Raw genomic sequence first — 25,338 nt, 5'->3', positions numbered from 1 at the left:
GCGAAGACGCTCTCTAATTGGCTAGCCGCGTACAGCGGAGACCCTCTCTGATTGGTTTAGCGCCGAAGGGTCTCTTCCGCATTGAGCTGCGGAGCTCCAAGCTCCACACCGACCTGACACACCCAGGACTGGAGGGAGACGACAACATGGGGGGAGCTCAGAGTGTCGAGATGCCCGGTGGCGGATCCGAGGGATACCACGTCCTGCGAGTATGAAACATGTTCATCACGTCATGATGTATCGCTGCAGCATCATGTCACAGAGTCGTGCATGTGCTGCTGTTGATATTATGGTCTGTAGTGTGTCTGCATAGGGGGGGGGGAAGGTGCTGTAAATGTGTTAGCTTTACTGTTAGCAAGCTGGCTAGTTTGCTAGCAAACTGCTGGGGCTCTCTTTAAATCGAGTCACAGCAAACATTGATTGATTGATTGAAACTTTATTTAACAGATTGCAGAATGGGTACAATACAGTACGGCTCAATACACACAATTGTTAAGGGGATGCAGACCAGAGAAAGACTTTCGTCTTGTTTACATCAGGGTCCCCCATTTTCAATTCATCAGGACATAATTATGACATACATATGACATACAGTACTGCTACATCTATACATTTATGACATACCAGATCTACAAATACAGTACTGTTTGTGCATTGCATTATCTTATCTAGGCCTGCCTCGATAACACATTTTGCTGGGCGATTAATTGCCCCCGAAAATATCGCGATAAGCGATATTATTGCGACCGGTTAGAGAATTTCTTTGAGAAATTTATTTCCCAAAACTTTTATTTTGAAGCCCACCGCTCCGTCTTCCCCCTCAAATGTATATACTCTCTTTTTCAGACTATTTTTGTCGATTGAACTGTTTGTTTGTTTAACCTTTATTTACCCAGGGTAGGTTCGCTGAGCACAGATGCTCTTTTTCAGCTACACCCTGCTTCACATTCACACAGTTCCATTCACACCTGGGAGCTGCCCAGTACAACCACAGTCTGACACCGTTGGCCACTGAGCAACTCCACTGGAGCAGTTGGGGGTTAAGTGCCTTGCTCAAGGGCACTTCAGCAGCAGATTTTTCCTGCCAGTCCCGGGTATCGAACCGGCGACCTTCCGGTCACAAACCCACTTCTCTAACCATTAGGCCACCGCTGCCATGTGCCTGTGACACAGGCTTGTGGTGATGATACCAGAACAACCGGTCTGGTCAAAGTAATACAATGTGAAGAGATGAGTCACAAGTTGCAACAGTACTGTCTACCTGTATGTCATGTATGTCATATGTTATTATGAATTGAAAATGGGGGACCCTGATGTAAACAAGACGAAAGTGTGTATTGAGCCGTACTGTATTGTACCCATTCTACAATCTGTTAATAACATTTTCAATCAATCAATCAATCAATCAATCACTGCTATTGACTGTGTGGTGGTCTCACCTGCAGGTGCAGGAGAACTCTCCCGGTCATCGTGCCGGTCTGGAGCCGTTCTTCGATTTCATCATTTCCATCTGTGACACCAGATTGGTGAGTTCAAAATGATCCGAAATTAAACTTCCAGTGGCTCTGATAAAATCTTCAAGAACCAAAAGTAATATCAGCTTGACAATTAGTGCGCGTAGTATTCCAGATGATGGCTCCTATCATGGGTAGTAATGTCTCATTTCGGATAAGACGTTAAATATACATCTTTGTATTCCTATCACTTAATATCCACATGGATAAATAAGTGTATTATGAATAGTATGGAAACTTATCTTATTCATGTCACAACAAAACAATAGTTAATGGGATAAGTGTCCTGGATACTTGTATGTCCAAGACATTTTAATTCAAATTAAATCATTTACACAACAAATATAAATGTGACAAATAATAGTATAATACTTTAATATCCTGAATTATAATGGCATACTTAAGTCTGTTAAACCTTTATGCAACATAATCTTTTACACTATCCTTTCAAACATGAGGTTAAACAGAGACCAAAGCTTTATTTCGGTCATTCGCCAACAAGTTCCCTGCAATGTAAGGCAGACGCACCAGCTCCTACTGTATATTAGATTAACACATTGCCCGCCGGGGGTTATGCCCATTTTATGCCCCTCTCTGCCAGCGCTGTAAGCCTATGGAGATGTTTACCTTCTTTGCAGGGCTATAACTTTTTAATTTTATTGCTATATTGACATTACTATGGCCCATTCAACATCTATCGTTCAGGATGTGGGAACGTTATACTTTTTCATTCATACATTGTTGTGTTAATAATACCTTCTAGAATATAAGTATGTTTTTAATCTTTTCTGCTGTAATTCCAAAAACGCTAGTTATAGGCCCAAACGCATTATATAGATTATCGATTGCCGTTTCCCCCCCATACACGCTACACTACACCAAAAAACTTGAATGTATATGATCGGTATACATTATGCCTCATGCGCGGAGGAAAGGGGGGAATGAATGAACACTTTATTTAACAGATTGCAGAATGGGTACAATACAGTACGGCTCAATACACAAAATTGTTAAGGGGATGCAGACCAGAGAAAGACTTTTGTCTTGTTTACATCAGGGTCCCCCATTTTCAATTCATATTGACATTTATGACATACACAACATACATGACATTTATGGCATAGGGACATACAGGTATTTAGTACTGATACATTTGTGACATAAACGGTATTCAAATATACAGTACTGTTACCCATAGATCCTGACAGAGTATATACATATGATGGGGAGGGGAGGGGGGGGGGGGGGGTTGTTTATAATTCCCCGATCATCAGTAACTGCTTTATGTAGGTTGGGTGGATATATTGATCAGATGGTTTGCAAACAAGGAAATGCACAATCGGGTTGAAAATAACGTTATATTCCTCTTACCAATGAGCCAATGAGACTGGCGGTGAAAGATCTCAATTATACGACGCCGATCGCCTAGGTCCATTTCCGGTTTGTATGGCGCAATAAACGCCGAAATCGATTATTAAGTTGAGAAAGCGATCCATTATGTACATAGTGTCTGTCGGGAGTCCCGTAACGAGATGTGACTGCCGGATGATTTTCATAGATGCACTGATGGCACATCCTGTTTGCGAGTGTAACTCGCCCGACCATCCACCAGGTGGCGGTATTGAGCCATCGTTGCAGTCACATCTAAGGTCCAGCTGCAGGACCGGGGGTGGGTATATGAATTATGAATGCCATCACGAAAAAATCAAATATTGAGCTCAAAAACGCTGTACAGCGATCCTGGCAGACAACGCATGGCGGCCAGTAACGCTGGACAGCGTTTTTGGCGCTGGATGTGTTAAAATGTATTGTAATCATACAGCACAATGTACTAAGTATCTACAGATATGTATGTAAAATGTGTCAGGACCAGGGGTGTAAAAAGTACCAAGAAATTATACTTAAGTGAAAGTATGGGTACCATCTCAAAATCTTACTCAAGTAAAAGTCAGAGTATCTGGCTAAAAACACACTTGAGTAAAAGTAAAAAAGTTTCTACTTTTTAATGTACTTAACTAAAAAGTAAAAGCTTTTTTACTGACTGTCTATTCTTCTGATAGCAGGTGTTTAATCAAAGATCCCCGCTTTCTAGTCTTGCACAAGGACCAATCAGCATGGGTATGGGCGGGTTATATTTCCATTGATGGGTATTTGATTGGCTGTTTTCAAATAAAGTGTGGCCGCAGGATTAATAACGTTAACGTTAGTTCGGCCAGAGAAACAAATATACTAATTAAAATAGTTGAACCTGTGAGATTTGTACTTTGCAGGTCTGCATTTTAAATGTAAGGAGTAAAAATAGTATTTTTTCTCTGAAATGTAATTGAGTAAAAGTACAAGTATACAATACTCTAATAATACTAGAGTAAAGTACAAATCCCCCAAAACAGTACTTAAGTATTGTAACGAAGTACAATTACTCAAGTACTTTACACCCCTGGTCAGGACTATATAGTGTCAGAGCTTCTATATTACAAGGGTTTGGTCACTGACTTGATATGGAGATAAACCTTGGGATCAGGGTTCCATGAACAAACCCTGTTCTTTAGGTACAGAACTTCCTCATTGTTGTCAAGGGCACATTGTCAACGTCTCTAGACCTTATCTTTCTAAGGACCTTGTATTGTGGTGATAGGCATGCAAAGAATGACACGTCCAATCAAAATGTGTGTCTTGGAACTAAATATTGTACCTACCCACTGCTTTCACTGTCTACAACTTCCCTACACTCTAATAATCACAACTACCTACCTCATACAGCATGTACAATAGTGCTGTATAGTGTATATATACTAGAGGTGGGCATAGATTAATTTTTTTAATCTAGATTAATTTATCTGCAATCCTGGATTTAATCTAGATTAATCTAGATTAAAATGGCCCAAAAAAAAAAAAAAAAACCTGCCGAAGGCATTCAAAATATGTGTGTTCTACCCAAATAATGACCAGAAGTAAGTCCTTACTTTTTCTTTCCTCCTTATGTTTCTCAGGCCAGGTGGCCCATTACACCATGAGCCCATCTCCCGTTTCCAAAATGCATTACAGACTGTTTGAAAAAGCTGTTTTGCTATGATAATTGGTAATGAAATATCAAAATAATGTTCAATAAGATGTACTTGTGTTTAATAAGTTGTTTTATTCAGAAGTTAACACAAATAAATAATATTACCAGTACAGTATCTAGCACTCTCAGGAGCAAAACAGAAAGAATCATTTCAAACTTGAACTATGTGACATGGCTTGAATCAACTGCTCCAGTGGAGTTGCTCAGTGGCCAATGGTGTCAACTGTGGTTGTACTGGGCAGCTCCCAGGTGTGAATGGAACTTTTTTTTTTTTTTTTTCTTTTTTTAGATTAATGCGTTAATTATATTATCGCGCGATACTAGTATAGCGTTAACGCAGCACGTTAACGCCGTTAACAGCCCAGCTCTAATATATACCATTATACATTTTATATATTTATATTTACTGCATATATATATATATGTCTGAATAATACACCTGCATATGGTCCTTCTATATACCTACTTATACACCTGCATATAACCCATATAACTGCATGATAGTATGTACAATAATGCTGTATACCATACATACCTGCATATAATCCTTTTTACATATCTGTAGACTATATCTATACTATCCCTTACTTACTCTTATGCTGCTGGTCAGTGTGACTTACTACCATAGTGTCTTCATACCTGTATCACTGTACATATGAATACTACAACTCTGTACATACATCTGATTAACACTTACTAATTTATATATTTTATACCCAGTTTAATCACCTGTACATTGTATATTGCTGTTGCACTTTACTGTTACACTTGGACTCTGGTTGGATGCCAAACTTCTTTTCGTTGTACTGTACTTGTGCTGCATGATGACAATACATTTGAATGTAATCTAATCTAAACAATGCGCGTGTGTGTCCTGTGCCTGTGATCACACTCATTGTAACTAGGGATGTTCGATATTGGCTTTTCTTTTTACCGATATACCGATATTGTCCAACTCTTAATTTCCGATACCGATATCAACCGATACCGATATATATGTGGGGTTTCTGAATAATTTCAGGTAATTAACATTACATATCTCTTGTCGTGGAATTAACACAACATTATGCATACTTTTGACAATAAATAAAATAAGAATTTGTTCTTACTTGCTCGCCTGGGTAAATAAAGTTTAAATAAATGTTAAAAAATATATATATATAAATAAAAATTTGAAAACCGGTAATTTCCGATATTACATTTGAATGCCAATATCGGCCGATAATATCGGACATCCCCAATTGTAGGGCTGTGCCCAACTAAGGATTTGGATGGTCGACTATGATTGGCCAAAATTTGCCGTTAGTCGACTAACTAAAAAAATTAAAAATAATTTTAATATAATTTTTTTTTTGGTATCATTCCATTTGGGCTGTGGGGGTGCTTAATGTCTGAAGGAGTCGACTGAAGGCTTCTTGTCCTCTGCGAAAGCATGCAATTGGTCCACTGATGGATACATCTTGATATTTGTCTAGTCTAGTGTGTTCATTAGATGGGTGAAATCCTCTTTCAGTGCCTCTGTGCCTGTTTTCGTAGGCAGTTAGCCTCTGGTATGCGTGCCATTAGTGTTAGCCATGATGCTTCTAGGCCTCTTTTCTTTTGGAAAGAATGATACAAAAATATATATATATATTATAATCATTTCTTATTTTTTTTTGTATTCGACTAAGAGGTTGGCAGTCGACTACGGCTCCTTTCGACCGATTAGTCGACTAATCCAGGGGTTCCCAAACTTTTCAGGCCGGGACCCAGAAAATAAGGCGTCAGAGAGCCGCGGCCCAATGCACATCGTCAGGCTTTTTTTATTTATTTTTTTGCCAGGCGACCGATTTTTTAAGCCAAATATCACTTCAATCCTATTAAGTTAGTTCAAGCCAGTTATTCATTTATATGTGCTATTTATGAAAGGGCTAACTTGTTGCAAAATAATAATGATAATAATAATAGCCTCATTAAAATACTATTGTTGCTTCGGTTGTTTTCAGCGTTTTATGTGCATAATCTGTTATTTAGTTTGAAATGTTCGTTGAAATAATTAGATTTTTAGTTTTTGTTTATTTATTAAGTTAATATAAAACCATATAGTCACATTTTAGAATACAATAGAATAGAATTTTAGAATACAACTAGAAACACTGTCTTGGCCTGCTTCTAATTTCAGTGATTTGGTGATTTGGAAATCATCTCGCGGCCCTCCCGTGGCTGCTCGCGGCCCACCTTTGGGTCGCGACCCCGACTTTGGGAACCACTGGACTAATCGACTAATAGAGGTCAGCCCTACCCAATTGTAACAATTGCCACCCGCGTCTGCTATAGAACAAAGACAACGACACTCTGAAGGACCTGCTGAAGGTGAACGTGGAGAAGCCCGTGCGGATGCTGGTCTACAGCAGCAAGACGCTGGAGCTGCGGGACACCAGCGTGACGCCCAGCAACATGTGGGGAGGAGGACCGGGGCTCCTGGGGGTCAGCATCCGCTTCTGCAGCTTCCAGGGAGCCAACGAGAACGTCTGGCACATCCTGGTGAGTGGACAACAGGGCTGTCTGATCGATTGATTGATTGATTGAAAATTGATAGATTGATTGAAAAATGTTTTATTAACAGATTGCAGAATGGGTACAGTACACAGTACAATACACACAATTGTTAACCCTTTCACTGCCACGCGACAGAAGGTTAACCCTTTACTATTATACAACCGACGGTGGCTGTCGTGTGGCAGTGAAAGGGTTAACCTTGTTCTGTGTATTGTCGCGGTGAAAGGGGTTAACCATTTTGGTAGTGCGGCGGTATCCCTCCTAGCTACACATGATTGATTGATTGATTGAAAACTTTATTAACAGGGCGGCTAAGTGGCGCAGTGGGCAAGGCGCTCGCCACGAACGCAGGAGATGCTGGGTTCGAGCCCAGGTCTCAGCATTGCTACCAGCTTGGCTGGTCGTTCATACTAACGCAATTGGCAGTGTTAGGGGTGGGAAGCTGGTAGGTGGGGATCGGACGTTGTGGACAGCGACTCCTACAGGTCGGTTGGTGCGCCTGCGCAGTAGAATCAGGAAGCAACGGGGGCGGCGTGTCCCTCCCACGCAGACCCTCGCAGCTGAGAGATCGCGCTGTGCAGGTGAAAAGATGCGACAGCTGCCTCCTCGTGTACCGGAGGGGACACGTGATGCAAGGCTTGGTTCACATTGCAGCCGGCTTGTGGGAGGCATGGCCTAACAGAGTTCGAGACAGGGGAGGGGAGAATTGGACAATACGAAATTGGGATGGGAGAAAAAAATATAAAACGGGAGAAAAAGTAGATAAAAAAGAAAACTTTATTTAACAGATTGCAGAATGGGTACAATACAGTACGGCTCAATACATACAATTGTTAAGGGGATGCAGACCAGAGAAGACTTTCGTCTTGTTTACATCAGGGTCCCCCATTTTCAATTCATCATATTCATATATGACAGATACACGACATACAGATAGACAGTACTGCTACATCTATACATTTATGACATACCAGATTTGCAAATACAGTACTGTTTGTGATACAAAAAGAGTCCAGAAAAGAGAGTATATACATTTGATGTAGAAACTGTACATTGGAGGAGGTTGCGTAGGTGGGGGGGGGGGGGGGACACTGTACAACTGTACAAGCAAAACTGTACATTGGAATATTGACAACCATACTTGGTCATAATAATAATAATTGTTAGACTAGAAGTCTTTATTTGTCATGCAGTTTCAACACACACACGCGAGATGGGCGACCCACAGGAACACACACACACATGCACTGAGTCGCCGATGAAATGTCTCTGCACTTTTCCCATCCCGTTGTCCTTCCCCCCATGGGCAGCCGGGAGCAGATAGGGCGTCAACGTGAGCCGCGCCCCGGGGACCAATCCAAGTGCTCCTGTCCGTCTTCGTCAAGGACGCCACAGCGTTAGCGATCTGTTGTGCATGTTTTTCCATTGGGTTTATCTTATCGGGGGGAAACCCTTACGAGCACGGGGAGAACATGCAAACTCCACACAGAAAGGCCTGGGAGATACCCCACCTGAGTACCTGGCATCATGGAAACCTGGTCCCCAAGTGGGAATCGAACCCTGGACCTTCTTGCTGTGAGGCGACAGTGTTAACCACTACACCACCATGATGCATTTACTGTACATTGGAGGGGGTTGGGTTAGGACATTTACAGGGGCCAGTTTCGAATTGCAGTCTCCCGTAGGTGTTCTTTGAGAGTGGTTTTGAAAGTGGGTAGTGATTCACATTCCTTTACAGCTTTGGGTAGGGCGTTCCACATTGATGTGGCATAATTGTGAAACGTGTTTAGTCCCTTGTTTGAGCCGAATCTGGGTTTAACATGATTTGTGGAGCTCCCTCTGGTGTTGTGATTGTGGTATTCACTGACCTTTGGGAAGTATTTTGACATGTACAACATGGGTACCTTGGTCGTGTAGTGTATCTTGTAGACCAGGCCCATTGCAAGTTGCTGTACTCTGTTGTCTACTCTAAGCCATCCTAGTTTGTCAAAGTGGTCCTCATATCCCTCCTAGTTACACATACAGTCCTCATATCCCTCCTAGTTACACATACAGTCCTCATATCCATCCTAGTTACACATACACGCAGTCGCAGTCCTCATATCCCCCCTAGTTACACATTACACACAGTCCTCATATCCCCCCTAGTTACACATTACACACAGTCCTCATATCCCTCCTAGTTACACATACACACAGTCCTCATATCCCCCTAGTTACACATTACACACAGTCCTCATATCCCTCTTAGTTACACATACACAGTCCTCATCCCTCCTCGTTACACATACACACAGTCCTCATATCCCTCCTAGTTACACATACACACAGTCCTCATATCCCTCCTAGTTACACATAGACACAGTCCTCATATCCCCCCTAGTTACACATGCATGCAGTCCTCATATCCCTCCTAGTTACACATACACACAGTCCTCACATCCCTCCTAGTTACACATACACACAGTCCTCACATCCCTCCTAGTTACATACACACAGTCCTCATATCCCTCCTAGTTACACATACACACAGTCCTCACATCCCTCCTAGTTACATACACACAGTCCTCATATCCCTCCTAGTTACACACACACAGTCCTCACATCCCTCCTAGTTACACACACACAGTCCTCATATCCCTCCTAGTTACACATACACACAGTCCTCATATCCCTCCTAGTTACACATACACACAGTCCTCATATCCCTCCTAGTTACACATTACACACAGTCCTCATATCCCTCCTAGTTACACATACACACAGTCCTCATGTCCCTCCTAGTTAGTTACACACAGTCCTCATATCCCCCCTAGTTACACATACACGCAGTCCTCATATCCCTCCTAGTTACACATACACACAGTCCTCACATCCCTCCTAGTTACACATACACAGTCCTCATATCCCTCCTAGTTACACACAGTCCTCATATCCCTCCTAGTTACACACACACAGTCCTCATATCCCTCCTAGTTACACATACACACAGTCCTCATATCCCTCCTAGTTACACATACACACTGTCCTCATATCCCTCCTAGTTACACACATTCCTCATATCCCTCCTAGTTACACATACACACAGTCCTCATATCCCTCCTAGTTACACACACACACAGTCCTCATATCCCTCCTAGTTACACATTACACACAGTCCTCATATCCCTCCTAGTTACACATTACACACAGTCCTCATATCCCTCCTAGTTACACATACACACTGTCCTCATATCCCTCCTAGTTACACATTACACACAGTCCTCATATCCCTCCTAGTTACACATACACACTGTCCTCATATCCCTCCTAGTTACACATACACACTGTCCTCATATCTCTCATAGTTACACATACACACAGTCCTCATATCCCTCCTAGCTGCTACACATACAAATTTATATAACAGCTTTTATCCAAAGCGCTTTACAATTTGTTCCTCACATTCTACCCATTCACTCACACATTCACACACCGACCGGTGCCAGCCTGCTCATCGGTGTCTTAAGTGTCTTGCTCAAGGACACTTCGACACGCTGCCCGGGAATCGAACTGGGAACCTCCGGATTACCAGACGACTGCTCTGCCTCCTGAGCCACTGACGCCCCTGTACACACAGTCACTGATCACTAGCCAATCACAATTCTCTCTCTGCATTAGCTGCCTTATCAGAATACTCAGCCAAGTGGCAGAATGGTTTTAATCGGCATAGTCGCGTAAGCCAGGGAACCTGTCCATTATTTGGGGTTGCTAAATGTAATTCCAATTGCCTTATGTATTCCTAAAGGTCTTCGTGTATTTCTAGAGAGACTAGAATCCCTAATGATCATGCAAAACCCACCTCAGTGGGATAATGGTCTCCTTTATGATGAATTGAAAATGGGGGACCCTGATGTAAACAAGACGAAAGTCTTTCTCTGGTCTGCATCCTCTTAACAATTGTGTGAATTGAGCCATACTGTATTGTACCCATTCTGCAATCTGTTCATACAATTTTCAATCAATCAATCAATCAAATCAATCAATCAATCAGTCAATCAAACCTCTCTGGACGTCAAGGGAAAACCCTGCATCTCGATTCCGTTGTAGATCTATAAAGAGGCATCTTTCCTCTTGTTCCCATGACGAAAAATAACCGTTTGAACGTTTGACCAACGTGACTCATAGCCATTAGCTATGAAGACACTGTGATGCCGCAGCCTGCCATGTCGTACGTCATGTCCCTGTGGTTTGTCTCCAGGAAGTAGAGCCAAACTCACCTGCAGCCCTCGCCGGTCTGAGACCTCACACGGACTACATCATAGGAGCTGATACGGTCATGAACGAGGTACTTATTACATCATAGGAGCTGATACGGTCATGAACGAGGTACTTATTACATCATAGGAGCTGATACGGTCATGAACGAGGTACTTATTACATCATAGGAGCTGATACGGTCATGAACGAGGTACTTATTACATCATAGGAGCTGATACGGTCATGAACGAGGTACTTATTACATCATAGGAGCTGATACGGTCATGAACGAGGTACTTATTACATCATAGGAGCTGATACGGTCATGAACGAGGTACTTATTACATCATAGCAGCTGATACGATCATGAACGAGGTACTTATTACATCATAGCAGCTGATACGGTCACGAACGAGGTACTTATTACATCATAGCAGCTGATACGGTCATGAACGAGGTACTTATGACATCATAGGAGCTGATACGGTCATGAACGAGGTACTTATTACATCATAGGAGCTGATACGGTCATGAACGAGGTACTTATTACATCATAGCAGCCTCATGAACAGGTACTTCATTACATCATAGCAGCTGATACGATCATGAACGAGGTACTTATTACATCATAGGAGCTGATACGGTCATGAGCGAGGTACTTATTACATCATAGGAGCTGATACGGTCATGAACGAGGTACTTATGACATCATAGGAGCTGATACGGTCATGAACGAGGTACTTATTACATCATAGGAGCTGATACGGTCATGAACGAGGTACTTATTACATCATAGCAGCCTCATGAACAGGTACTTCATTACATCATAGCAGCTGATACGATCATGAACGAGGTACTTATTACATCATAGGAGCTGATACGGTCATGAGCGAGGTACTTATTACATCATAGGAGCTGATAGTCATGAAGGAGGTACTTATTACATCATAGTGTATGTGTTCTGATGACAATAAAGATCTTAACAGTCTCACAGAACCTTCTGGTGCACATGTCACATACAATTCAAAGAACACCAGGCAATAGAGAGTAGACTGTTTTTTAATGCAACATAAATACATTCAGAATATATACTGAATTGTAACATAAAAAAACTGTACAAGTACAGTACAATGAAAATAAGTGCAATAGTAATATACAAAGCAGCGTAACTAACTAGTAATAATAATAATAATTAATTTAATTTATATAGCGCTTCTCAATAACCCGAAGTCGCTGACAATAGTCGGGAGCAAAAGTAAAAACAAAGAAACAAAAGCAAAGAAACAAAGAAACAAAAACAAAGAAACAACAAAGAAACAAAAACAAAAGGAACATGAGACCATGGGGGGAACAGGGAAGACAGCATGATAGCACAAAAAGACTGGAGACAGACATCAATCAGGTTGGAGGGGGGGGGGGGGTTTATGGGTGGGGGGGGGGTTGAAGGCAAGGGAGAACAGGTGGGTTTTGAGGCGAGCTTTGAAGGTGGAGAGTGTAGGGGAGTCTCTGATGGACTGGGGGAGGGAGTTCCAGAGTCGGGGTGCAGTACGAGAGAAGGCCCGATCTCCAAAGTTTTTAAGGTTGGATGTCGGGACAGTGAGGGAGGCAGTGGAGGAGGACCGGAGGGAACGGGTGGGGCGGTAGGGAAGAAGGAGATCAGTCAGGTAGGGGGGGGGGCAGGCTGTGGAGGGCTTTGAAGGTGAGGAGTAGTGTTTTAAAGTTTATGCTGTGTTTGATCGGGAGCCAGTGGAGAGAGTGGAGGACAGGAGTGATGTGTTCACGGGACCGGGTGTTAGTGAGGAGGCGGGCGGCTGAATTTTGGACCATTTGCAGTTTATGGAGGGAGCGGGAGGTGATACCAGTGAGGAGGGAGTTGCAGTAGTCCAGGCGGGAGGAGATGAAGGCGTGAATGAGGGATTCAGCAGCAGGGGGGGAGAGGCAGTGACGGATTTTTGCAATGTTGCGGAGGTGAAAGTAGGATATTTTTACGATGGAGCGGACGTGGGGGTCAAATGAGAGGGTGGAGTCAAGGAGCACACCAAGGTTTCGGACTAGGGGGGAGGGGGTGATAGTGGAGTCGTTGATGGTGAGTGTGATGGGTCCGGATCTGGTGAGGGTGGTTTTGGTGCCAATAATGAGAAGTTCAGTCTTGTCACTGTTCAATTTGAGGAAGTTGTGAGTCATCCAAGTTTGAGAGTTTAAGAGTAGGTAAGGGATATGTACAGATATAGATATGGTATCTACTGATACGTAAAAAGGATTATATGCAGGTATGTACAGACAGATGTGGATATATATATATAATATTGTGCTGTCAATAGATTAAAAAGAATTAACTAATTAATCTCACAATTTTCTAGATTAATCTAGATTAAAAATCGCACTTTTCTACTTAAGACCGAAGCTTGTAACAGATATTTACTTGAGTAAAATCATGGAATTAATGTAAAACCAACACAAAGAAAGTATATTTAGATTCAAAGACTATTTTAATAGCTTTCTTTGAGTACAGTTTCTCTCCTGTGAAATACAAATGTTCAACAAAACCATCAACATTGACTCAGCTAGACCGCTTTCTTATATTATATTGAACATTTTTCACTCCATAGATTAATCTAGATTACATTTTTTTAACGCTTTAAAGAATTTAAATGAATCTCCAGAGTTAAAGCATTAATTTTCACAGCCCTTTATATATAAATGAGATTTTCCTATGTCTGCACTTTATGTGCTCATTTTGTGCCTGTCTTTTTACTGCTGTGAAGCACTTTGAGCTGCAATTCTTGTATGAAAGGTGCTATACTGTGGCAATTCCAGGTGTAGGGGTGGCAGAATAAACAACACACAGACAGGTTGCAGTTCCCAAAATCATGCTCTTTATTTTCTATTCAAATAATAATTGCTTGCTGGCGGTAATCTGTCGGCCGGGCGGCGTCTCCGCTCTGTGGCCTTTTGCCTTGCGCTGCTACGGGGGACTGAGAGGAGGCTCCTCGGCTCCATTAAGTCCCCCCTCCCCAACAGGCGCACCGCGCCGTGATTCGCTAATCACCTAATCACTTCTGATGGCTCTCTAGTGACAGGTGCGTCCGGAAGCGGACGCCCAAACATGGGCAGCGCCCAGCCATTGGGTCGCCACGTAGCGCCCATCAATCACCAAGCCCAGGGGTGGCTTGGGGTTTGCTACAGTACCCCCCCTCCAGCTCCGACCGTCGGGGAAGAGCATCCGACGCCCAACAGGCATCCTTCCTGGAGAGGGCGTCTGCGTTGCCATGCGCCACCCCGGACCTGTGAATGACAGAAAAGTTAAACGATTGCAACTCCAGAAACCATTGAGTCACCCTGGCATTGGTTCCCTTTGTCTTGGCCATCCAGACGAGGGGGGCGTGATCCGTCACCAGCGTGAAGCGCCTCCCCAGCAGATAATAACGGAGCGTCTCCAGTGCCCACTTAATTGCCAGTCCTTCGCGCTCCACAGCAGAATAGTTGCGCTCGTGTGGCAGCAGCTTCCTGCTCACATATAAGAATGGATGTTCCTCACCCTCCAGTTGCTGGGAGAGGACCGCTCCCAGTCCCACCTCTGATGCATCTGTCTGTACCGTCATCTCCTTGTCGAAGTTCGGGGAGACCAGCACCGGTCCCGAACAGAGGGCAGTCTTGAGGTCCTCGAACGGCGCCTCCGCCTCCGGTGTCCACTTCACCGTGAACGGCCGCCGCGCCTGGGTCAGATCTGTGAGGGGAGCAGCGCGAGCAGCGAAGTTAGGGATAAACCTCCTATAATAGCTCGCTAGCCCATTAAATGTCCTGACCTGCTTCTTGGTTAAGGGGCGAGGCCACTCCCTTATCGCATCAATTTTCCTCTTCTGCGGTTTTACATTGCCCCGGCCTATTGTGAACCCCAGGTACTCTGCCTCTTCTAGTCCCAGCCTGCATTTCTTTGGGTTGGCGGTGAGACCCGCCTCCCGGAGGGCACCCAACACCGCTCTCACCTTTTGGAGGTGGGTGTCCCAATCTGATGAGTGAATGATAATGTCATCGAGATATGCGGCTGCATAATCCCGATGGGGCCGTAGTACTCTGTCCATCAGCCTCTGAAAGGTAGATGGCGCCCCATGCAGGCCAAACGGGAGAACTTTATAATGAAACAGCCCGTCTGGGGTGGAGAAAGCCGTCTTCTCCCTCGAGGCGGGGGCCAGAGGGACTTGCCAATAACCCTTCGTTAGATCTAGTGTTGTGATAAACCTGGCCAGGCCCAGTCTATCAATGAGCTCATCCACTCTAGGCATGGGATAGGCGTCAAACTTTGAAATGTCATTAAGCTTCCTGAAATCATTGCAGAACCTGGTTGTTGAGTCGGGTTTCGGCACTAAAACAATAGGACTGGACCACCCGCTGGGGGGCGGAGCTGAGCGATCATGGAGTAGACGTGTTTCACATGAGCTCCCTTCTACCGTGCTGAATATACGTTTCTCCCCATTAGTCTTTATTTTATTTTTATTTGTTTTTTTATTTGTTTGCTAAGTCGTCGTGTTTAGTATACATTCATCGACTTTTTTCGACTTTCTACGATGACGGGGGTGGAAACCAGAGCCATGAAACCATGCGCCACAACCAGCAAGCCGTCACCGCCGGGCCTAGCCACACCGTCTCCCGCTGTCGGGGAGTTAAGCGAAGCTGTGCTCTTGGTCATGACCAAGCTACACGCAGACTCTGAGACACGCATCGCTGAAGCACAGAAGAAAGTGTTGGCGGATTTCTGTGTCAGCCTCCGTCGTGAGATATCAGAAGAAATACGGCTGGCGGTAGTCCCGCTGACAGACAAGATGGAGACGATTCACGCTGCCTCATCGGCTAATGCTAACGAAATAGCCATGCTAACGACGGAGGTATCATTACAGTGTGAGAAGATGGCGGGTCTCGAATCCGCCCTGCTGGCTAGGCAGGCTGAAGTCAACAAACTACAGTCGGCAATGGAGGAGATGCAGTCCCGGGATAGACGCCACAACGTCAGGATTGTTGGAGTACCGGAGACCAGCGGTGAGGGCCGTCTCTCTGAGACCGTGCCCGAACTGCTGCAGAAGATACTAGGGACGGACGTCCTCCCTTTGCCTCCTATCTGCGAATCGGCCTACAGAGCGGGCAGGTTTTCTCCCGGCGTGAACAAAGAGCCGAGGCCCATCATAGTCAAGCTGAACAGACTCCAGCAGAGAGATCTCATCATGCGGTCGGCTCGTACCAGAAGGGGTAATCTGAGGCTTGGCGATCACAAAGTGGCCATTTTCGAGGACTTTACACCGGAGGTTCAAGCACAGAGAGCCGAATACAAGGTGGTCCTGACTAAGCTATGGAAACTAGGCCTGAGGCCCACGTTATTCGCTCCTGCGAAATTATCTGTGTTGGAGAAGGTCGGTGGTCAGCGTTTGTTTTGGTCGTTGGCTAAATCGAAGGAATATCTCGCGGAGACACCCGAGTCTGTTGCTTGATATCTATGGCGGGTGAGTGACTTGGCGATTTGGGCCTATATACATTGATTAGGCCGACTGTTCACAAATACTTGCTGTCATGCCCAGACATGCTAACTGCCCACTGCCCATCCAACTGGCGGTGCTTCCCAATGACTTCTGTTACTTGCTAAAGCTGACCTCATGGTCGTACTTGTGTATCGCCTCTTTGGAAGCTAACGAGCTAGCTGAACAATGTACATAATAGGCTAACGTGCTATCCGGATTCATCACTAGCTTATGCGCTAGCCTCGGGCTAACCAGCGGGCTTCGTCTATAGTCTGCGCTGAGACATTCGAGACCTGTTAATGGTTACGTATTTTAGTTGCTGTTGCTGTTCAAAGGGACATTGGTTTGCACAATTCAAGAGTGATCGAATCCCTAACTAACTTCTGGTATGCTTTTATTTTTATATCCAGGTTGTTTTGAACTTTGGGATCCATAGTAGAAGCCAAGGTCGGTTGAATATGCATATACAATATATGATAACAGGTTCGGTCGGGTATGGCTTGCACTTCATGGCTATATGGTTATATGGCTTGCACTTTAGCCATGCCCCTCTTTTCCTTTCTTTTTTCTTTCTTATTGTCGCTGTTTTTATGTCATCTGTATGCGCGATTTAAATGTGATCTGATTCTACCTTGGACTAACTGCTGGTTTGCCTTAATTTTGTTTTGAATTTTCCGTGATCCATTTATGCTATAACGTTGCGACATTAATATGCAGACTCCAAGGTAGATGGTTACAGGGTTGATGCTGAGTAATTATATAATAATTATTGTCGCTGTTTTAATGGCATTTGAATGAGCAATTTAACTGTGATTCGATCCTACCTTGGACTAACTGCTCTGACCGATATCTTTATTGAAACAATGTATGATAACAGGTGGTGTCAGGTGTTGCCTATTACCATCCCCGGATTAATTAATTAATGAATGAATGTGTTTAATTCTATTCTTACATAGGTTATGTCATTTCAGCCGTTGTGCCTGATCAGAGGGACAGCTAAAGGGGTGCACTTTGACCATAACACTTTTTTTTCCCTTCCTTTTTTTTTTTTCTTTTTTTTTGTCATTGTTTAATTGACATTGTTCACACAATTTTGCACAATTAACCTGTGACCCGATCCTGCCTTAGACTATCGGCTGGGATGCTTTAATTTAATTTTGTTTTGAATTTTCCTATACCCTTTTGGGCTATTACAATGCGACGTTGAAGCGCAGATTCGGAAATAGATGGTTGCAGGTTGATGTGGAGTTATTATTTAATAATGGCTATTTTTACCATTATGGTTGTCTCATGTTGGGGCCAGGGCTCAGGTGGGTTTCGACCGATATCTTTATTGAGTTTTATTTTTATTATTATTTGTGTTTATTGGACTAGTGGGGGTTTACTCAGGGGTTTATTTAGAGGGGGGTTGGAGTGGGGAGCGTCTTATTGATCCATGTCTCTAGTGGGAAGTGATAGGAAGATGACCATCCTCAGTGGATGGGGCATAGGGTGGGGATTGGAGAGTGGGTATAGGGGGCCTTATAATAGGACGGGTGGGGTAGGGTTTAGAGTAGAAGGAGGGGGGGCTGTAGCTGGGGTGGTATTTTTATGTGTTTTATGTACTGTTGTCTTAAATGTGTGTAATTGTTCCTCCTCTGAACTCCTGGGATTGACCGTCCGGGCCCGCCGGGATCAGCACCTCTGTACTCAGCCTGGCTGCACTGGTATGTTCTCTACGCATTTATACAAGCTCGACCATGGCTAAATTGAATATTTTAATTTGGAACGCAGGAGGGCTTAACGCCCCACACAAGCGTGCCAGTGTCCTTTGGCTATTGAAGAGGAGAAATATTGACCTTGCTCTCCTTAGCGAGACGCATTTATTGGTAGGTGACGTGTCAAGACTGGCAAATCGGCAATATCACGTTATCTCCTCATCCTCAGCCGATGATAAGACGAAAGGAGTAGTCATAGTTACAAGACGTAACCTTGATATCAAAATCTTGGATGTATGGTCGGACACGGAGGGAAGGATTACTATAGCAAAAGTTGAATTCTTGCATAGGAAGATGGCTATAATAGCATTGTATGCTCCTAACACATTTGATTCAGCGTTCTATAATACAATCACGAAGAATATGTTGGAACTTAATGGATACGCTCTCATTGTGGGTGGCGATTTTAATGCGTGCTGGGATGCGGAGATGGATAGGTCCGGGCCCTCTGAAACGAGCGACCAAAAACGGGCCTCTAAGGCCCTTAGGATGTGGGCCAAAGACACGGGGCTCACAGACCTTTGGCGCTTATGCAACCCCACCCTCAAAGATTACTCTCACCTGTCAGCCAGACACAAAAGCTTCTCTCGAATTGACTATGCATTCGCGTCCCCTAATATGTTTGATAGTTTCGATGTCTCATTGGTTCCCTTGGCTCTCTCAGACCACAAGGGGATTTTCCTTACGGCAACCTTTGGCAGGCTCTCCGCAAGAGCTCCCAGATGGCGTTTTAATTCGACCTTGCTAAAGAACGATGACTTCTGTTCTGAGTTCAGGAGTAAACTAGCTGAATTTTTGCAGATCAACGTTGGCACAGTAGAAGACCCCAGGGTCCTGTGGAACGCATTGAAAGGATTTATCAGGGGTCATGTCACACTATTTGCCTCCAATTTGCGAAAATCCCGGTCAAAAAAGCTAGAAGGACTGGAATCATTATATGCGGACCTATACGCATCCTTGCAAACTAACTATAATGAACGACTAAACACACAACGTAAGATAGTCAAAAAAGAAATAAACTCCATACTTAAACAACAGTCTGAGTTCTTGATACATAGGACAAGACAAAATTACTATTTTCACGGCTCCAGACCTAGCCATCTATTGGCAATGAAAATACGCTCAAATGATCATTTCTCGGATATCCCCTCGATTAGAACGAGCCAGGGTGCAGTCACTACTGATTCGAAAAAGATCAATGACACTTTTAAAGAGTTTTACTCACAGTTATATAGCTCAGAGGGTAATCTTGATGACTCTAAATTTGAATCGTTCATTGGCGGGCTTGAGATACCCCACATTTCTGAGGAAGAGGCCAAGGAACTGGGGAGACCGATTACTCTCGTAGAATTGAGGGAGACGATTGTTGAAATGCAGAGGGGTAAGGCACCAGGCTGGGATGGTATTCCACCCGAAGTGTATTTAGCTTTCTGGGACCAACTGGGTCCATTGATGCTCGATATGATCAATTACGCTATCGAACAAGGGGAGTTCTCAAGAGATGTCAATATGGCGTTGATTTTTTTACTTCTCAAGAAGGACAAAGATCCCAATGATTGTGGTAGCTATAGACCCTTGAGTCTTCTCGGGGCCGATTTAAAGGTGTTTGCCAAGGTGCTGGCCCGTCGCCTGCAGAGATTTATGTCTGTATTGGTACACTGCGATCAAACTGGTTTTATCCCGGGGCGTCTGGCTGCAGATAATCTTAGGAGGCTGTTGCATGTAATCAATAACAGTAAAGACAATACAACTCCGTCCACAGTTCTGTCTTGAAGGCGTTTGACAGACTTGAGTGGTCATACCTGTGGAAGGTACTTGAGGTCATGGGTCTTGGAAAGAGTTTTATTCATATGATTAAAGTCCTGTATGCCTCGCCGTCTGCGATGATACTGACAGGCAAAAACTGTTCCACACTCTTTCCAGTCTCCAGATCTTCTAGACAGGGTTGCCCTCTGAGCCCGGGACTGTTCGCGCTTTCCCTCGAACCTTTGGCCCAATTTATTAGGCAATCGGAGGACATCGTCCCCATAATGGTCAACAATACTCCACACAAAATTGCTCTCTATGCGGATGACCTGCTGATTTTCATGGACGACCCCTCCCGGTCGGCCACAAAATTATTGAGGATAATCGACGACTTTGGTAAATTGTCAGGTTTTAAGATTAACTGGAACAAATCAGCCTGCCTACCTCTTAATGAACTGGCCAAGGCGGTACGACTACCAGCTGATATCCCCATAGTAGAACATTTTAAATACTTGGGCATAGAGATATTCCCCACGCTGAACCAAACTACTAAGTACAACTTCACGGGTACTTATGATAAAATACGCCAGGATCTAGACAGGTGGTCGTCCCTCCCTAACTCCTTACAAGCCCGGGCTTCCATAATCAAAATGAACATCCTGCCTAGGATACATTTTATTAGCTCAATGCTCCCCCTGCCCCCTCCAATAGACCAGGGGTTCCCAAACTTTTCAGGCCAGGGCCCAGAAAATAAGGCGTCAGAGAGCCGCGGCCCAATGCACATCGTCTGACTTTTTTTTTTTTTTTTTTTTTTGCCATGTAACCGATTTTTTAAGCCAAATATCACTTCAATCCTATTAAGTTAGTTCAAGTTAGTTATTCATTTATATGTGCTATTTATGAGAGGGCTAACTTGTTGCAAAATAATAATGATAATAATAATAGCCTCATTAAAATACTATTGTTGCTTCGGTTGTTTTCAGCGTTTTATGTGCATAATCTGTTATTTAGTTTGAAATGTTCGTTGAAATAAGTAGATTTTTCGTTTTTGTTTATTTATTAAGTTAATATAAAACCATATAGTCACATTTTAGAATACAATAGAATAGAATTTTAGAATACAACTAGAAACACTGTCCTGGCCTGCTTCTAAGTTCAGTGGCCTGACAAAAAAAAAAAAAAATTATTTTTTTTAAATCATCTCGCGGCCCACCCGTGGCTGCTCGCGGCCCACCTTTGGGTCGCGACCCCGACTTTGGGAACCACTGCAATAGACCACTGGCGCAAGGTACAATCGATGGTATCTAAGTTTATCTGGAATAACAAACGCCCGAGAATCAAAAGGGCTACTACTCAACGTAGAAAACAAGATGGGGGCCTCGCAATCCCTGATTTTAAACTTTATTTCTGGTCCTTTTCACTGAGACCTCTGATGTGCTGGCTAGACCCTGTAGAGGCTGTATCGTGGCGCTCCTTAGAAGCGGCGGCGGTATCTCCGCTAAGATTGCAGGATGTAGTGTACTCCACTGTCTCTATTTCGAAATGCCGGCTGAGGTATGGACCGATCATAACTCACGTGATCCAAACGTGGCGTAATGTACAGAGGTCGTGTGGGGTTAAATGTCCTTGGCACCTGGACTCTCCAATTTTTAATAACCAGCAATTACTTGTTGGACACAAGCCGGTTAATATTCCTCAATGGCAAAGGAGGGGAGTGCATACTCTGGAGGATATTTATGATAAGAACGGCCTCCGTGCGTTTCAGGACTTAAGAGAATTTTATGATCTTCCCGGCGAGTCCTTCTTTCTTTACCTTCAACTAAGGTCAGCACTGAGGGCGCATGGCGTACCGTGGGCTCAAGCCTTGCACCCACACCCCTTCCTCAGGCTCATAGTGGACAGGACGACATCCAGAGGGTTTGTCTCCGACTTTTATACGCTCTTAATTCAATCCACGTATAAAAATTTATCATTGGATACAATCTGGCGTGTGGATATCCCGGAGTTGGACCCCGAGTTTGACTGGGATGATGTTTGGGCAAATGTGGCATTATCTTCCCGCAACCCCAATCACCAGCAAATTAATTTTAATTATATTCATAGGACCTATCTTACATCTAGGAAGCTGTATGCTATGGGACTGATAACCGACTCTCGGTGTACTTTGTGCTCTCAAAAGGCCACTGGCACTTATATGCATATGTATTGGGATTGCCCACCAGTGGCCCGCTTCTGGAGGTCAATAACGGACAAACTTTCAGATCTGTGTGGCTTAACTATCCCATTCACAGCTGTTACGCTACTCCTGAACGATATAACGACACTACCCGCGTCCGTACAACTGAAAAGGGTTGTCCTAGCGGGCGTCACAGCAGCGAAGAAGCTAATAGCAATGAGATGGAAGGAGCCTGAGAAACTTACAATGATTAACTGGTCCCTAACTCTATTGGATGTGATTTATCTTGAGATATCCACAGCCCGGGTGATTGGGGTGGGGCAGGCTGGAATTGACCTGTGGTTCGCACCAGCTGAGAAGGTAAAGACCGCAGTGTGCGGCTGAGCGGGGTTGGGGTGCGTGTTCGGGTGAGTCCGGCGGTCTCTTGGGAGGGGGAGGAGGAAATGTTTTTGTCTGTTTTGTCTTTTGTCTTGTCATCTTGAGTTTAGCTGGGGATATTATGGGGGGGCAGCTATTTAACTATTTAACTATTTCTTCACTGTTTGGCCACTTTTACACAGTCTCTGTGAGTCTATGGAACACCTCTACAGGTTTTTGTTTTTTCATGAAGGTTCATTGCTCTGTTTTCGGGTCGTGTTCGCAAAAAATGGTCCTTGTGGTGGATTGGAGATGTACGTTTTATTAATATAGGGTCACACGGCCGGGAATCAGGGCTGAACACTGGGAAAGACCATTTATTAGATAGTACCCCTTGGAATTAAAATTTAGAAGGTTGAACTCTGTTTTCTTTTCTCTTGTCTGTATAATTGTTAGTCTGTATTATTATTATTGTTTTTGTTATTTTCTTGTGAAGTTCTATGTATTGTGGTTAATATGTTGTCTTGTTTCATGTGAATAATAAAAAAAAAATTATCAAAAAAAAAGGACTGGATCACCCGCTATGAGACTCCTCAATCACTCCCATCTCCAGCATGACCCGCACTTCTCTTCTTACGGCCTCTCTTTTTGCCTCTGGGATACGATAGGGCTTCAGCTTTACCTTGTCTCCCGGGCTGGTAATGATGTGGTGCTGGGCCAATGTGGTGCGGCCCGGCGTGGCCGAAAACACGTCCCGGTTCTGTTGGACCAGCTCCCGAAGCTCCTGCCGTTGGGTCGGGGACAACTGTTCCCCGATGGGAACATCGGCCGCCTCTGCCACCTGCTGCGCAAAAGGGGGGAGAGGGGGGGGGCGAGAGCAACACATCCCGGGCATGCCATTTCTTCAACAGGTTAACATGGTATAACTGTCGATGCTTCCTACGGTCGGGCTGGTGGACCTTGTAGTTGACGGGACCCACTTTTTCGATTATGTCGTAGGTTCCCTGCCATTTGGCTAGGAATTTGCACTCTGCTGTCGGAACCAGTACTAGGACCCGGTCCCCCACATTAAACTCCCGTGGCTGTGCGCCCCGGTCATAAATGCGCTTCTGTGCGTCTTGGGCCTGTTGCATATGTTCTCTCACCACTGGCCAGAGCGCCTTCATCCTGTCTCTCATTACCTGCACATGCTCTATGAGAAACCGGTGGGGCGACGGCTGTTCCTCCCAAATCTCCTTTGCGATGTCCAGGAGACCCCGCGGCTTGCGGGCGTAGAGCAGCTCAAACGGCGAGAAGCCAGTGGAAACCTGTGGGACCTCACGCACAGAGATCAGAAAGGGCAACAACTGATCCCAATTCTTCCCATCCTTCTCCATCACCTTTCTTAGCATGCTTTTCAGTGTTTTGTTAAAGCGTTCGCACCGCCCATCCGTCTGTGGATGGTATATGGAGGTTCGCAGCTGTTCCACTTTCATTAGTTTGCACATTTCTTTCATGACCCACGACATAAAGCACGAGCCCTGATCAGTGAGAATAGAGTCGGCAATTCCCACCCGACTAAACAAATGAAAGAGCTCCCGTGCCACAATTTTGGCCATCACCGTGCGTAACGGGATGGCTTCGGGGTAACGTGTTGCATAATCTATGATTACCAGTATATACTGGTGGCCTCGGGAGGATTTGACTAGAGGGCCCACCACGTCGAGGGCAATTCTTGAGAATGGGGTCTCTATGATGGGCAGCAGGATCAGAGGATTTTTATAGTGTACCTTTTGTGCTGCGCGTTGACACTCTGGGCAGCTCCTGCAGTAGTCCTCTACCGCTCTCTTCATGCCCGGCCAATGGAAACGCGCCTTTATGCGCTCCATGGTTTTGTCCATGCCCAGGTGCGCTCCGAGGATATGTGAATGCGCTAGCTGGAGTACAGTGGGAATAAAGAATTTCGGCACCAGCAATAGATCTTTTTTTTTGATCCACTTTTTCTCCCATTTTTCCATATTTTCTCCCATCCCAATTTCGTATCATCCAATTCAACCCTCCCCTGTCACGAACGCTGTTTCTTGCCTCCCACAAGCCGGCTGCAATGTGGACTAAGTCATACATAGCACAAGTCCCCTCCGGTACTTGAGGTAACAGCAGTCGCATCTTTTCACCTGCGCAGCTCGATCTCTCAGTGTCGAGGAGTAACGCGTGGGAGGCTCACGCTGCCCCCGACACTTCCTGATTCTACTGCGCAGGCGCACCAACCGACTTGTAGGAGTCGCTTGTTCACAACGTTCGATCCCCACCCTTCAGTTTTCCCTCCCCGTAATACGGCCAATGTGTATTACTGCGGACGACCAGCCAAACTGAAAAACAATGTGCAGAGCTGGATTCGAACACGCGAATCCTAGCGTCTCCACACTGGTGGCGAGTGCCTTGCCCACTACACCACCTAGCC

At 44.5% G+C, this 25,338-nt stretch overlaps 1 protein-coding gene across 2 annotated transcripts in view; it reads left to right on the top strand.

The window, feature by feature from the left end:
* Positions 1-113: 113 nt before the first annotated feature.
* LOC311227905 (Golgi reassembly-stacking protein 2-like) overlaps positions 114-25,338 on the top strand; it is a 61,913-nt gene continuing 36,688 nt past the window's right edge. Inside the window, exons 1-4 of one of the 2 annotated variants that reach the window (XM_084313762.1) lie at positions 122-209; positions 1,446-1,526; positions 6,895-7,101; positions 11,357-11,443. In XM_084313762.1, coding sequence (XP_084169888.1) covers positions 147-209; positions 1,446-1,526; positions 6,895-7,101; positions 11,357-11,443 — 438 coding nt within the window. In that variant the 5' untranslated portion in view covers positions 122-146. Of the gene's footprint in view, positions 210-1,445; positions 1,527-6,894; positions 7,102-11,356; positions 11,444-25,338 lie in introns of both variants that reach the window. The other variant, XM_084313763.1, reaches the window with a different exon arrangement.

This window comes from Notolepis coatsorum (genome assembly GCF_963971535.1).
Source record: "Notolepis coatsorum genome assembly, chromosome: 5".
Taxonomy (NCBI): domain Eukaryota; kingdom Metazoa; phylum Chordata; class Actinopteri; order Aulopiformes; family Paralepididae; genus Notolepis; species Notolepis coatsorum.
The sequence above is the reverse complement of the archived record's forward strand: the minus strand, read 5'-3'. Positions and strand labels throughout refer to the sequence as shown.